This window comes from Lactuca saligna, chromosome 4 (assembly GCF_052625555.1).
Source record: "Lactuca saligna cultivar CGN05327 chromosome 4, ASM5262555v1, whole genome shotgun sequence".
Lineage (NCBI taxonomy): Eukaryota > Viridiplantae > Streptophyta > Magnoliopsida > Asterales > Asteraceae > Lactuca > Lactuca saligna.
In genome coordinates, this window is record NC_136420.1 from 2,210,213 (window position 1) to 2,226,554 (window position 16,342).

A 16,342-nucleotide genomic window follows, 5' to 3' on the forward strand; every position below is an offset into this window, starting at 1 on the left:
ATAATATATATGTAAGGTATTTATTAGAAATGATTTATATATGTAATGTGTTCAATATATTAAAGTGTCATTAATTTTAATAATTTAAAATTTTTCTTATTTTTCTTATAAATTCAAACATTTCAAATTGTTAAAATTTTATATTTAATTTTTTTTTAAATAAACTCATGTATTACATGGATCTTACACCTAGTTTGTAATATGTAACCTTTAACATTTGAACACTACAATAGTTTGTAATATGGAACCTTTAACATTTGAACACTTGTAGTGTTTGAGGGTAGGTCAAACAAGATTTGTTGTTTCTCTTTCTGTATTAACCAAGTGAATACGCATTCTATAAAAACCAATAAAGGGCAAATCAAAGTAGAGGGAGGGGGAGGTAAGCTCTCTTGCAGGGCATGCTATGATAGAGTGTCATCGTAGCTTTCAAAAAGAGGCCAACTGTTGAAGAAACCAATATAAGCTTGAAGTTTTTGGAAAAAAAAAAAAAAGTAATTCGGCATTAGAATAAAACATAAAGTCGAATGATACAGCAAGAGCACAAGCGTCTAGTGATGAATCAATAATATGCACAAAGTCTCCCCTTCTTTACTACTACATGCAGAGTATATATTATATTTTTTCCAAAGTTGTTTTATTGATTTTGCAGGGGTGGGTACTCAAAGATTAATCCTCCTTGAAGAGAGGGAGTGTTATAAGTAGTTGAGGTGAATTGGTCTTGTAGCAATGGCTACTTGCACCATCGTCGAAATATTCCTTCTTCTTTGCTGCTGATGCCACCTGTAATATATTGTAACTGTCACTGTAAGTCAACATCTAATCTCATTCTCATCACCTCTTCTTCCTCTTACTTTCTTTTTTCTCACATATCCAATCCAATCAAAAACAAATATAGAGCTCCATGTAATTGATTTACCTTCTGCTTCAATTCTTCCTTTTACTCTGTTAATTTCTTTTCCTATATTAACAATGTATGAAAAATTGTTTAGATTATTAGATTATATAACACGCAGACCACAGGGTATGTATGTATGTATGGAGGAAAAGTAAAGTACCTACCTGTACATGAAGGCTCGATATTCGCTCCATCATCAATTGTGTCTGCAAACAAACATTACTAATTATTATATATTGTCAATCTAAATACAGAACATTGTATTTGTACCACAACACAACAAAACAAAACTATATGTACAATTACAAGCTAGCACAATATCATAAACAGAAATAAGAACCTTTCTAGATCTCGTGTGCATAAGAGCAGCATTAAGTTCTTCCTCTAACTCTGTCATGTCACTCACAGATACCTTATTTCCTTCTTCATCAACCCTGTCAAGGTCTGGGTTTAACATATCCATAATATATATTGTGAGTGCATCGATCCATCATGATTTTTTTTACCTTCTCACTGATTCTAGAAGCTCTTTGCATGTTCGGAATCTTGTGCAGGTGTGGTTAGTTCCCTCCTGTGAGATGGAAAGTTTTAGCGTTAAGATCTGGTGAGATCTGATCAAAGATTCAACACAAAATTTAAATTATAGATAGTAAATTAATTACTTACCATATAATCTTGGGAAGCCCTTTCTTGGGTGCTTCTCTCTTCTTCTGTCCCAAGGATGCTTTTCTGATACCTAGAAAGGATAAGCTCCACACTGTAGAATTCCCATTTAAATAACATATCAGTCCATCCAATCAATTATATTGCCGCCTTCAAAAATGGAAAATTGCCCAATAAGTTATCCAACTTTTGTAACTATTCAAGGTGGCCAACTTTTTGGAAAAATAAAATTCTATTTAGAACTTTATATATATATATATATATATATATATATATATATATATATATATATATATATATATATATATATATATATATATATTCCAGGATTTTTTCAATTTAGGCAACCAACTCTCAACTTTTCAACCCTCATGAAATGAAAGTACAATTAAGTTAGCAAAAAGAACAGGTAATGCAATCAGTTATCTTATAAACATATATATCAAGGGATGTGGATGTTTTATTCAACATTCTGAACTTATAAACATAATAAACACTCTCAAAAACCTCATATGCTTTGTTGCAAGGCATAAGCTACAAGCATGGGGGGCTTAGAGGTTGGGGCAAAGTGGGCGGGCTCAATTTTTTTTATTATATATTTTTATTTAGAAATACAAAATTATAATAAAGATAAGGGCCCTTTTTTTTCTTGTTCGTCCTGGATCTTTAAGAATATTTTATTTTTCAGGACCGGTCCTGGCTACAAGCAACAAGAAATTGACAGGCATACATATCCAAGTATTTTGATACTACTGTTATGAAATAGCATGAGCTAGCTGATATAAGGGCATAAAAACACATGTCACGTGGTTCTAATGATGTTGTGAGGATATGAAAATGCATGGCATAGCATACCACAAGTTGAATTTTACAAAATTGGAAAGTATGGCTTTTTAGAAATCGAATTATTGTATGTCCATTGTTTTGTCTTAGGTTTCTATTTAAGCTCAAAATGGTGTTTTAACTTTTAATCAACTTAAAGACTTATGTAACATTGAATTGAATTTTTTGTGGAAATGTCCACGTTAAAGAAACTTAATCTATATATACAGAAAATCAGTGGCAGTCACATAACATGTTCTAGCGTTTTGCTAAGTATATATTTCACCAATAGTCTTTTGTACAAACTTTGAATGATTAGGGTGCGACTTCATTACCATCATAGGTGTAATAGGAAGTCTTTTAAATGTGAAAGACTTCTGAATACAAGTATTTCAATGATAATTTAATAGAAAGCTAGTAATTCTGACACGGTTGGAAGCAAAATCAAAGTTAAGATATATCCTCCTTAATAAATGAAGGTTTTTTTGCCACATGTCAACCCCTCATTAATTTTGACACTTGTCATTTTGTGGTATTTTTAAAATAAATATTATCCACTTGTTAATTTTTGGTTTGTTTCAATTTTTAAAATTAAATTCATATATTTATATATGTAAAGTATTAAATATCATATTAAATTGCAATAAATACGTTTTCATTTCTTATTTTAAAGTTGTACGTTAAACAATATTTTCCGTTTATATTTTCATTTAATATTTAATCTTTTTTAAATTAACCCGTGTAATACACGGGTCTCACACCTAGTATGTACTAAATAAATGTTTTACACGAAGAAGGATTTTAGTTGATACATTGACATGTTTTCATTGGCAAAAATGATGTTACGTTTATGTAGTAAAGACATGTTTTACGGCGTTCTATGATGGTAGCATGGGTTTTACACATGATGCCTAATTGCCAATGTGATCTTAATCAGGCGTGACGAAAGGAACCGTCAATTGATTTAAGTAGAATAAATTACTATCAGACTTAATTGATGGACTAATGAATTAAATAAATAATGGGCAACCCTTAATGGACTAATAATGGGTTCTAGCCTTCTAGGCAGAAAAAAAAAAGCTGGAAATCATTAATGAAAATTGATACCAAAGGGCTTGTAGCCCAGCAGTATCAGGTGGTGCCCTCCCTCTTTGAGGTCGATGGTTCAAGTCCCGTCGTGGATATAGGTGGAATAGGTGTTGTTAGCTTAGGAGTAGATTAAATTTAACTTTATTTAAGCTCATTTATGACCTTGGAACCTCTTCCTTACCAGCCTCCATTACCCTCAAGCGTCCCTCTAACCCTAGATATCTTTGAGAATGATATTTAAGCTTGAAAGTACAAATGGTAACCCTTTTTGGTTTGTTAGCAAGAAGAAGGAAGTAATGATCAAGCCTTGAATGTGAGAAAGCTTTTGGATCTTGCATCTAGATCATCTAGAGGAGATTTAGAAGGTAAAAAGCTCATATCTTGCTCATTCTTTTGTGAGTTTAAGTTAGGGTTTAGTAATGAGTCAATTTTTGGTCCATGGGTCCTCTCATGTGAGTTTGAGTAAGTCTAGAGGTTAGAAATGTTAGATCTGAACTCTTTTTCCATGTTAAAAGGAAAAAAAAAATGCTAACTTGATGGTTGTTATGGCATCATGCAAGAGTTTAAGGTCTTAAAGGAAGTCTTAAGGGCTAAAATGTGGTGTTGGGTACCCATATGGCATGCAAAACCATAAAGTTGCCAACTTTATGCCCTAAGACCTTAGAAATAACCAAGATATGGTTTTGGACGAAGTATCTTCGCGTACTAAGCACTTAATGGTTGTTGGTGCAAAAACAACTTGTACGCTGGGCGCCTGGGCGTACTTGTTTGTACACCGTGTGTACCGCCATAGGACCTAGTACGCTAAGTGTACTGAAGATGTACGTTGGGCGATGCTTTTAGTGGATTTTTGGCTTCCAATGGGTTCTTGAGCCATTTATACCCTATTTAACCTTGGGCTTGGACCTATTAGAGTTTGGGCCTTTGAGCTTGTTATTGGACCATAGGTGGTATCGTTGGGCCTTTTAGGTTTTGTGGTCCATTATTGCTTTAGACCTTGGGTGTTAGGTTCATTATTGAAGGAAAGACTTTTGGTCCTTATTGGAGAAGTTTGGGCTTAGGATTTTGGTCCTATGTCTCGAATTCACGATTTAATTCTAATTAGGGTATCTTGTGTATATTCAGAGACCATAAGGGTAGTCCATGGAATTCCAGGTAAAAACAACGACGGTAACCCATGACACTTAGATATCCGACCATGTGGGTAGCCCGTGACAACTTTATGTATGTTGCATAGTATTTTGTGGTTGTATATTATGTGATATTTTGGAAACTCACTAAGCTTTTGCTTATGGTTTATTTGGGTGTTTTTAGGTACTTCCAATACTAAGTGGAAGGGCCTCGCTTGATGGCACATCGTTCACTCTCAAGTACTTTTCGTATTTATCTATTTTGATACTATGATATTTGATACAATATGATGTAATGGATTTTTGGGGAAAAATTATGACTGCATTGTATTTTCAAAAATGAAAATTTTTTATCTGGTTTTTAGGCTGTTACAATTGGTATTAGAGCCTTGGTTTGAGGGATTCGGGCACACTCTCGGGTGTATCAGAACTCAAACCAAGGAAATAGTAATCCTTTTCAAAAGAAACAAACGACAAGTTTTTCTGAAAACAGTTTTCTTAAGTAAAAAGGAGAGCGTAATTCGCGAAATCGGCTGAGCTCAAGTAAGTGTTTCCTAATATATTAACCATGCTATGAATATATTTCTTGGAATCGATGTTCACTCTATTATTTGTTAAGTGTATGCTTTCAAAGTTATATATGTTCAGGATTACATAACTTTAGAATGATGAATTTTGCCTTATTTCCTATTCCTTGTTTGGTTGTGGTCTTAGGGTAAAAGCTTTATATGATTCTACTTATGCATAACTTGCATGCATAGGGTAACCTGTGGTGTTGATTGAGGTTTCTGGTTCTATGAGAATTGAGAAATCCTAGAAGAGTCTGTGATTTACGTATGTGTTGTGTTTTGTAGGTCATGTCTTATCTATGGTTGGGTGAATTAGAGGTATCAGGTATGGCCTTGAGGAAGGTATAGGTAGGTGTGGAAGGTAGTATTGGGCCCGTACTACTGAAAGTACATGACCTACACCCGAGACAAGGACAGACCTGGAAGCTCTTAGGAGTCCGGTGGGGAGGAATCCTTTCGAACGTCCTTATCAATTGTTTTATATGTTGTATTTTCAGTTGAGGATGGTGATGGCTACACGAGGAGGTTCAGGTTCGCATCAGGTTCAGGATCGGGTTCGAGCTCGGGTGCAGAGCCGATTTATGAGAGATTGCGCGAGTAACCGAGGTTACTCGTGGCATCCTTGACGCTACCCCGGTGATTTTCGGTTCCGTCAATGAGGGGATCATGGAGATTATAGAGGAGCGGCTCAGGTCTTTTTGAGCTAGATCAGTACGGGACATATTGGGAATCGAACTCCTACATCCTGGGAGTTCAAGGTGTGTGGTGCGCCTGATTTAGGGTTAAGGATCCCATCACTAGTCGTCGCTAGATCGCTGACATGGAGAATGTTCAACGCATGAGCTTTTGGCACAATGCGGCAAAGGTGGGATTCGCATCCTGTATGTTGAGGGACCAAGCGCAGGACTGGTGAAAGGAGGCTACCCGCAAGGCAGGGACGACATTTGTGGCTATGATGACATGGGAGCATTTTTTGTGATGGTGTGATCGGGAGTTTGCATTGGCCATAGTGGTGTCGGCGTGTAGCAGCTGGTGAGGGAGTTCCAAGACCTTCACCAAACCACAGAGAATGTAGCGGAGATCACTGTTAAGTTTAGGGAGAGGGCGTTGTCGTTTCCGTAGTATGCTGCAAATGAGGAGATGGGGAAGACGAGATATCATGATATGCTGAGAGATGATATCCAAGAGTTTGTGAGTTTCTTAGGATGCAAAACCCTGAATGACATGATTGAGAAGACCTGTGAGTGGGAAATCGAGTTAGAGCTCCGTATGAAGCAGAAGCTAGAGCAGGTTCAAACGGCGGTGGGTCAGGCTAAGAAGCCTAAGACCTCCAATCCTCCCAATAGAGGCCAACAGGGTCGGGGCCGATATGCTAAGTGCGGCAAGCCGCTAGTGGAACCTGTCGGGTTGTCGGGTAGCAGGGTAGCAGGCTCGGTATGTTATGGATGTGTCCAGCTGGGTTACATGAGCAGGGAGTGCCCCAAGAAGGGATTAATTTGTTTTCACTGCAACCAGACTAGCTATAAAAGGCCGGTTATCCGAGATTATCTGGTGAGGCAGTGGTGACGCCTGTGCCAGCCACCTTGAGGATTACTGATGGCCACCAGGGCAAGGCGGGGGCTCCTGTGGTGAAGAGTAGAGTGTTCCAGTTGACCACTAATGAGGCTTGTGCAGTGTCAGATTTCGTCACTGGTATTTGACTTATCTCTATCTTTATTGTTTTTATTATTATGCTTATGTTGTTGTGATCTTGTATAGGGACCTTTTTGGTCAATGGATTGTAGCTCATGTTCTTTTTTATTCGGGGGCTACTCGATCTTTTGTATCTCTTGCGCTCAAAAAAAAGTTTCAAGACGCTCCATGGATTTTGGAGTCCCCTCTGGAGGTGGAGATCACTGATGATCGTATTGTGAGCACTGCAAGGGTATTCCGCAGGAGTATCCTGAACATGTTCAACGAGAGGTTTCCTATCGATTTGGTGAGAGAGCTTCGCATGGGCCAGCTCTCAGTTCAACAGTAAGATTAAGAGGCTTCTTCAGGAGGATTGTTTTGGGTTTCTCGCTTATGTTTTGGATTCGAAGGAGGAGACCACGACAAATTTGTGCGGGGCACCTATTGTGCAGGAATTTCCCGATGTTTTTCTTGAGGAGCTGCCAGGAGTGCCTCCTAGAGTCAAGTTGAGTTCCTGATTGATTTGATGCCTGGTAAGGATCCGATAACCAAGGCTCCATATCGCCTAGCTCCGCCTGAGATGCAGGAGTTGTTTACGCAGTTGTAGGAGCTGCTAGACAAGGGTTTTATTTGTTCGAGCAGTTCCCCGTGGGGAGCACCGGTCATGTTCGCGAAAAAGAAGGATGGATCATATAGGATGTGTATTGATTATCAGGAACTGAACAAGCTGACGGTGAAGAAACGTTACCTGCTTCCAAGGATCAATGAATTATTTGATAAACTTCACGGTGCATCTTGATTTTCCAAGATCGATCTTCGGACAAGATATTATCAGATGAGGATCAAGGACGAGGATGTACAGAAGACGGCCTTCAGAACTCGTTATGGTCATTAAGAGTTCATGGTGATGCCATTCGGGCTCATTAATGCTCCAATAGCGTTAATGGATCTCATGAATCGGGTGTGGAGACCAATGTTGGAGCGGTCCGTGATTGTTTTTCTTGATGACATCCTGTTCTACTCTAAAACTAAAGAGCAACATGAGCAACATTTGAGGGAGGTATTAGAGACCTTGAGGAGGGAGTGGCTTTTTTTTCAAGTTTTCCAAATGCAAGTTTTGGTTACGTAATGTGCAATTTTTAGGGCACGTCATTAACCAGGGTGGTAGCTTGGTGGTCCCAGCCAAATTTAAGGTTGTGATGCTTTGCGAGGTTCCACAGAATGCATATGAGATTTGGAGTTTTTTGGGCCTCGTAGGGTATTATCAGAGGTTTATCTAGAAATTATCCATTATTGTAGTGCCTCTAACTCATTTAACTAAAAAGAATGTGACCTTTCGGAGTTCGGATCAGAAGTTGGCCTTTGAGACTTTGAGACAGAAATTGTGTGAGGCCCTGATTATTGCGTTACCCGAGGGATTGGATGATTTTGTGGTTTATTGCGACGCTTCTATTGCGGGTTTAGGAGTTGTCCGTATGCAGAGGGGGTATGTGATTGCTTACGCCTCGAGGTAGCGTAAGCCTCATGAGGTAAATTACCTCACTCATAATTGAGAATTAGGGGCAATGGTGTTTGCCCTCAAGATCTGGAGGCATTACTTTTATAGGGTTCGATGTACTATTTACATCGATCATAAGAATTTGAAGTATTTGACGGATCAGCCGAACTTGAATATGCAGCAGAGGAAGTGGTTAGACGTGGTAAAAGATTATGACTGCGAGATCTTGTACTGCCCTAGGAAGGCCAATGTGGAGGCCGATGCTTTGATCCGTAAGGCGATGTGTACTTCAATTAGAGATATTTGTTTGAGGATGACAGTTACCTCACCATTGATAGATATGATTAAGGAGACTCAGGTAGTAGGATTGAAAAAGGAAAATTAGAAGATTGAGCGGATTAAGGGGCAGATTATGTTGTTTGTCAGAGACAGTTGTATATTATTGACTCAGTGTGGTAGGGTTTGGGTTCCGACATTTGGTAGGGTGAGGTAGAAGATTTTGGAGGAGGCGCATAAGTCCAAGTTTTCTGTTTACCTGGGGCCACAAAGATGTACCAAGACCAGAGATTGAGCTACTGGTGGCCCTACATGAAGAGGAAAGTTGCTTTGTTTGTTGAACGGTGCTTGTTCTATAGGAAAGTCAAAGACGAGCATCAGAGGCCTCACAACAAGGTTCATCCGTTATCCATTCCTAAGTGGAAATGCAAGGAGATCACCATGGATTTTATCACAAGAGTACTCACTTTATTCAGATTGCTGAGAGTATATCTGTCGATAAATTAGTGGATATCTATGTTCGGGAGGTAGTATTCAGGCATGGAGTACTGGTATATGTGGTCTCGGACCGCGATGTTCAGTTCAGCTCCAGGTTTTAGAGGAAGTTTCATGAGGAGTTAGGCACTCAGCTACACTTTAGTACGACTTACCATCCCTAGACCGATGGACAGAGCGAGCGGACGATCCATACGCTCGAGGATATGCTTCGGGTGTGCGTTCTAGACTTTGGAGGGAGTTAGGATACTTACCTCCCACTAGCAGAGTTCTCCTACAACAACAGTTATCATGCTAGTATTGATCGACCCTCATTTGAGATGCTATATGGAAGGAGGTGTATGACTCTGATTTGTTGGGGGAGGTTCGTCATCGAGTCATGCGAAGCACCAAAGTGGTGCTTAAGACCACGAAGTTGATTCAGTAGGTGCACAACAAACTGTTAGTCGTGCAGAGTCGTCAAAAAAGCTATGCTGACCGACGCCGATCGTATCTCGATTTTCAGGTGGAAGATTTCATGTTACTGAAGATGTCACCTTGGAAAGGTGTCGTCTAATTCCAGAGGAGAGGCAAGTTGGGTCCTTAATTTATAGGTTCATTCAGGATTTCTGCGAGAGCTGGAAATGTTGCTTATCGGTTGTATCTTTCTAATAAGCTTAGTCAGATCCATAACACCTTCTATGTGTCTTAGTTGCGAAACTGTGTATCAGATGAGGCTGCAATTATTTTAGTGGATGATATTCAAGTGGATGAGAGCTTGAATTATGTTGAGAATCCCATTGCAGTTCTAGATAGAAAGACTAAAGCTCTTTGTAACAAAATGGTGAAGCTAGTGAAGGTGCAATCGTAGCATCGGAGGGGCTCCGAATGGACCTGAGAGCTAGAGGACAAGATGAGAGAGCATTAATGGGATTTATTTGTGTTGATAGACTTTGAAGACGAAATCTAATTCAAGTGGGGAAGAGTTGTAACATCCAAAAATCAAGGTATTTCGTTTAAGCACTTGAAGTATTTAAATCTTACAATTGAGGACCCTCCGTACGCTGGGTGTACATGTATATACGCTTAGCATACACAAGCGTATGCATCAGATGACTTAGGTTCATATGCGGGGCGTACGAGGCCGAAGACTAAAACCTAATTATCGGGCCTGAGCCCTATTTAAGCTCATTTATGACCTTGGACTCTCTTCCTTACCAGCCTTCATTACCCTCAAACGTCCTTAAAAACCTAGATATCTTTGAGAGTGATATTTAAGTTTGAAAGTGACCAGGGTAACCCTTTTTGTTTGTTAGCAACAAGAAGGAAGTGGTGATCAAGCCTTGAACGTGGTAAAGCTTTTTGATCCTGCATCTAGATCAACTAGAGGAGCTTTTGGAGGTAAAAAGCTCATGTCTTGCTCATTCCTTTGCTAGTTTAAGTTAGGATTTAGTAATGAGCACATTTTTTGTCAATGGGTCCTTTCATGTCAGTTTGATCAACTCTAGAGCTTAGAAATGTTAGATCTGAGCTCATTTTCCATATTAAAAGCATAAAAATGTTAGCTTGATGGTTTTTATGGCACCATGCAAGAGTTTAAAGTCTTAAAGGAAGTCTTAAGGGCTAAAATGTGGTGTTGGGTTCCCATATGGCATGCAAAAGCATAAAGTTGCCAACTTTATGCCCTAGGACCTTAGAAATGACAAAGATCTGGTTTTGGACGAAGTGTCTTCGCATATTAAGCACTTAATGGCTGTTGGTGCAAAAACAACTTGTACGCTGGGCATACTTGTTTGTACGTTGAGCGTACCGTCAGAGGACCTAATACGCTAAGTGTATTGAAGATGTACGTTAGGTGTACGCTTTCAGTGGATTTTGGTCTTCTGATGAGCTCTTGAGCCATTTGGGCCCTGTTTAATCTTGGCCTTGAACCTATTCAAGTTTGGGCCCTTGAACTTGTTATTGGACCATAGGTGGTATGTTTGGGCCTTTTGGGCTTTGTGGCTCATTATTAATTTGGACCTTTGATGTTAGACCTATTATTGAAGGAAAGACTTTTGGGCCTTATTAGAGGAGGTTGGACTTAGGTCTTGAATTCATGATTTAATTCTAATTAGGATATCTTGTGTATATTCAGTGTGAGATTACCATACCAGTAGCCAAGCAGTATTTTTATCAGCATTTTGAGGTAAGTATTATCACCATATCCATGGGTCGAAGGCACTAATGTCGGCCCAATACCTGATATGTGGATTGTTAGTTGTTATACATTGAATGTATGAAGACCCTGAGGGTAGCCCGTGGAACTTGTTTAAAGACCATAGGGGTAGCCCATGACACTTGAATATCAAACCATGGGCGTAGCCCATGATATTCCAGGTAAAGACCATGGGGGTAGCCCATGACACTTGGATATCAGACCATGGGTCCAGGTAAAGACCATGGGGGTAGCCCATGGCAACTTTATGTATGTTGCATGGAATTTTATGGATGTATGTTATGGGATATTTTGAGAACCTACCAAGCTCTTGCTTACGGTTTATTTGGGTGTTTTCTGGTACTAAGGGGAAGGGTCTGGCTTGATGGCGCAACATTCACCCTCCAGCACTTTCCGTATTTATCTATTGTGATACTCTGATATTTGATACAATATGATGTAATGGAATACAATCATAATTTGTCCCCAAAATTTTCAAACAATTTTTATGTTTATATGGAAAACACCATGACTAGTGTTATAGTGTACTCATTGGATACTCTCTAGTTTAAAAAATCACACAGTAGGTACAATTTGGGTACAATCATGAAATACCAACTTAGATCTAAGGTCGAGACATAGTCTAAGGTAAGTCGTATGGCTAACAACATAAGTGAATTTCCTTGTGCTTAGCTCACTAGCCGATAGTCGATGCTTACAGGTTACAATGTTAGACGAGGGGTCGAGAGTGTTGTCCTAGATTTTGGATGTTTTCACATATATTGTAGGATGCCATATTTGGTAAAGTCTTGCTAAACCTTTTAACCACCTATGCCCGACCAAAATGTACCTCGAATTATACATTAGCATTATCAATTAATAATTTTTTATTTATTACTTCTAAACATTTATCCTGATATCTAAAATACACAACCTCACTCCATGTATGTTATACAAAAAGTATGTGTTACTAAATGGTTTGTCATGATTCTTTTGTAGGACACTCAAATAATACCATAAACATAAGCCCTAGTAAATGATTCACCCCTCATAAGAGTTCACTTTTATCCTCATTTTCTTGAACAACGATCTCAATCTCCTACAATCGCTTGTGGTACTCCCCAATACTTTTCCATGTCCTTATAAAAGAATTTAGTCATCTTCCATGCAATCAATTGGGGTCAATTGAACATCACATGGAGTTAGAGAGCTATATATTGCAAATATAAAACTCCCACATCCATCAAAGGTAAGCATGCGATATAGTCGACACTCCACCATAGACTGTTAAAGTTAATGATGGATTTGGTTAACATTGCTTAATCTTGTCCCTCTAGGACATTAAGCATGTTAAGACATAAGTTTTCAACATTTCCCTTATACATGGCCAATAATAAGTTTCTTCAATCGACGCTATTGTCCTTATTTTCTTGAATAATGATCTCAATCTCCTACAATCACTTGTGGTACTCCCTAATACTTTGCCATGTTGTTATAAAAGAATTTAGCCATCTTCCATGCAATCGATTGGGGTCAATTCAACTTCATATGGAGTTAGAGAGCTATATATTGCTAATATAAAACTCCCACATCCATCAAAGGTAAGCATGTGATACAGTCAGCACTCCCATCCATTGCTCTGATTCACTTTGAAAGAGGTTGTACATGTAAAGCATTTTCGAATGAACCATCAATGACTTCCTAATATATTTTACAATTTTTATAGTTTGAGCTTATTCCCTTTTGCAAATCATATGGATAGGTCTGGCTTTATGCAAGTTGCTCTACCATTATTTTCTTAAGAAAAAGGAAAAAACAAGTTCTATATGATGAATAATGCATTAATGTAAGAATCTCCTAATATACTTTCTTTTGATAGTTTTGTATGTTGGTAACTTATGGTTTGGTTAATGTTTACATTTCCGTAGTTTGATATTTTGGTAGTTTGGTATGTTGGTACGTTGGTAGTTTTGTTTATATATGTTGATATAAGTATATTAATATACATATTTATTTTTTAGTCGGATTGTTTTGAGAGTATGCTTAGAGACCCGATACATAGAGATATATAGACTAGTCGAGTAAATTCGATCGTTCTCGACACAAAAAATTATGGAGGTAACTAGGGAAACTAGGATGGCGAGTCGGACTAGCTTTATTTTATGTTTGATGTATGTTTTAAGTTTATGTAACAAACAACTATGAATTTTATACTAAGTGTGTTATATTGATATTATCATTATTATGTTTTTCCTCATTACTGTATTTGCCACTCTTTTATGCATTTTAATAGCAGTTTTTATGCATTTGTAGCTACTGTAATTAAAAAAAAAACAATAATAGCGACGACAACAACAACACTAAGGTCAGTCGATGTGGATCGGGGAAGAGGTGTGAGAAAGGCAATTGCACCCCGTCACACAATACCACCACTGTTATTCAAGAGGTACGGGGTGCGGGGAAAGGATGAGGGGAGGCTACCATGCCCTCTCTTTCTTTGTGTGATTGGTCAAGGTTTTTTTTTTCTTTTTTTGTAATATATATATATATATATATATATATATATATATATATATATATATATATATATATATATATATATGGGTAAAGTGAATATACCTAACAACTTTATATTTGCATCATATTATGTAATTTTGTATCATATTTGCATTGGAATCACCCAAAGTTCTTAAAATTCAACATCATAACTTGATTGCTTCCAAAAATTTTGGACTTTCACCATTATCTTCCTTCAAATGACGTCTTTCTATCGGAGACCCCCTGGTGGACTTCATATACTACCATTACAAATCAAATGGTGTAGGAAGAATATAATGGTAAATATTTGAATATCTTTGAAGTAAATCAAGTTAAGGGTTGAAGTTTAAGAACCTTAGATGATTACAATGGAAATATAATGCAAAACAATGTAGTATAATATGGTTAGGTACCTAAACTTATATAAGGTTGTTAGATATATTCACTTTACCCTATATATATATATATACACACACACACACACACACACACACACTAAAATTTATAAAAAAAATATTAAAATTCATGATTTTTAATTCCCTACAAATAAGTATAATATTTATATAAAAAAATATTTTTTAAAATAAAAAAAAAATTAAAGATTATGAAAGGTGATCATTTCGTGTCTTTTGTCTTTTGGTGAATTAAAAGAGAGTGACCGAGATCGTAAAGGGAAAGGTAACGATGTTTATACCCTATGACCTCATAAAGGCGACATCACCATCGACGATAAGGGCATTAGTCGCGAAAGCTTTTAGCAGTGACACACGAGCAATAACAATGATGCAATAGCAGCCAGCTTTAGGGTCTCTAGCCATGTCGACCATATGGACTTGATTTCTTGCTCGAACACGTCATCTAAACTTTGAATTATAAAAAGGCCTTTAATTATGAAAGTTCATATCAACTAATTCCAATACATATTCTATTAAATACCTACCAATTTCTAATAAAAAAACGTGCCTAAACCCATGAAACAGAATTAGTAAGTACTACAACAAGCATACAAGAACAAATGCAATACCTATGGTATAAGGTGAGCATAAAGGATTTACCCTGAAAAAATAATGAAAATAGCGTGACGATAGGCGATAGCCTGGCTTCAAAATAGAAAGAAAATTATGAAGCTGTTACGGAAATTCGAGTCGAACATATCACGTCTCCATTAATATCACCACAGACGACACTCAGATAGAAGAGTTTTTCAGTTCACCAACCCCATGTCAATATCCCTTATGAATTAATCGGATGATCGATTGAAACCTACTATATTAATCTCAATAATCCGAACTCGCCACAAATTAGACATGACTGGAAATAATGAAGTCATCAAGTACATCGCTACCTGCTAATATTATATATGTACCTAATACCTTCCACGTGAAATCGCTTATTGTGCACATTTAGATCGCATATATGTCGTAAAATTTTATGCAGATAACCAACATATATATAAGCACACGTGTACAGAGCAGAAAGCGCAAGAATATCATCAAACAAAAGTCAAAACACAAAACGATATATGACTCACCTGGTCGTACTGCCGCTGCAATATTCATAGAGCTTGCCACGAGAGGAGAAGACGACGACCGCGACGTCGATATCGCAGAGAACGGAAAGATGCCGGGCTTTCTTGTTCAACCCTGATCTCCGCTTTGAAAACGTCACTTGTCTACTATTCTTATCTTCGATTCGCTTCATCTCCAACTTCCTCCGTCCCATCTTAATTATATCCCCTCTCCAAATCAACACCCAGACCTAACTTTTCCACTTCCGATGTCTATGCCCTATCTCTATACCTCTCTCTACATTATATCCTTGAGAAGTGGCGCCTCGTCAATCGTCAATGGAAGCAGAATCTTCCTTAATTACCCCTTCCCTACAATTCTTTATTTACCCTAAAAGGAAAAAAGAAAAAGTACGTGCCCTATGGTGAGTGACTGTTCGTACGATTGATCGTTTGTTCTAACCTCTTGGAGTGACCGACTCTGGCTTTGATTTTTCCTTTTAATGAAAATTATTATATATTTTATCTCTTTTGAACGTATCAACAAGAAACAAGGAATCCAACATTGGTAAAATACTTTTACACAAAGCTTCATAAATGGCCCTTATAGTTATTTGAAATTTGGGTTTAAATTTTCACTTTCATTTTTACTTATTTACTTATTTACTTATTTTTGTCTTTAAGATGTTCCACATGGTTTAAATTTTTTCCATAGACCGTCTTTCATTGTGACTATCACCTCCTATCCACATATGTTAATATGTCATAACATATTAAAAGTATGTAGAAGTAAAATCGTCGTTTACAAACCACAGGACAACTCAAAAAGTTTTAAATAAATAAACTCAACCTTCCCCAACCCTTTCCACCCCTAAACCGTGAGCAACACCAGCACAGTTAGCCACCACAACCATCGTCTCCCTCACCTCTCTCATTATGTTTATATTTATAATGTTTTAGATTTTGTAGGATCTAGCATATCAATTTGAGTTTAATAAGAGGAGCAACAT

General features: G+C 37.6%; 1 protein-coding gene across 2 annotated transcripts; it reads right to left on the reverse strand.

The window, feature by feature from the left end:
• Positions 1-473: 473 nt before the first annotated feature.
• LOC145044284 (agamous-like MADS-box protein AGL27) lies at positions 474-15,788 on the reverse strand. Of its 2 annotated transcripts, none has more exons than XM_078993164.1 (7): positions 15,357-15,788; positions 1,565-1,655; positions 1,405-1,469; positions 1,239-1,332; positions 1,063-1,104; positions 920-961; positions 474-799 (listed from the first exon to the last, which is right to left on the reverse strand). In XM_078993164.1, exons 1-6 carry the CDS (start codon positions 15,545-15,547, stop codon positions 941-943), a joined length of 504 nt encoding a protein of 167 aa, XP_078849290.1. In that variant the 5' UTR covers positions 15,548-15,788; the 3' UTR covers positions 474-799; positions 920-940. The 2 variants fall into 2 exon arrangements, with proteins under 2 accessions (XP_078849290.1, XP_078849289.1); XM_078993163.1 differs by having other exon boundaries at positions 474-783; positions 15,357-15,787.
• Positions 15,789-16,342: the final 554 nt, after the last annotated feature.

What these genes read in the sequence shown, in the direction of transcription:
- LOC145044284 (XM_078993164.1), bottom strand. Translation starts at nt 15,547, where the DNA reads ATGGGACGGAGGAAGTTGGAGATGAAGCGAATCGAAGATAAGAATAGT. An exon ending in GGGCTTCCCAAGATTATATG is followed by an intron (nt 1,470 to 1,564) that starts GTAAGTAATTAA and finishes TCCATCTCACAG; the next exon opens with GAGGGAACTAACCACACCTG. An exon ending in TGCACACGAGATCTAGAAAG is followed by an intron (nt 1,105 to 1,238) that starts GTTCTTATTTCT and finishes GTTTGTTTGCAG; the next exon opens with ACACAATTGATGATGGAGCG.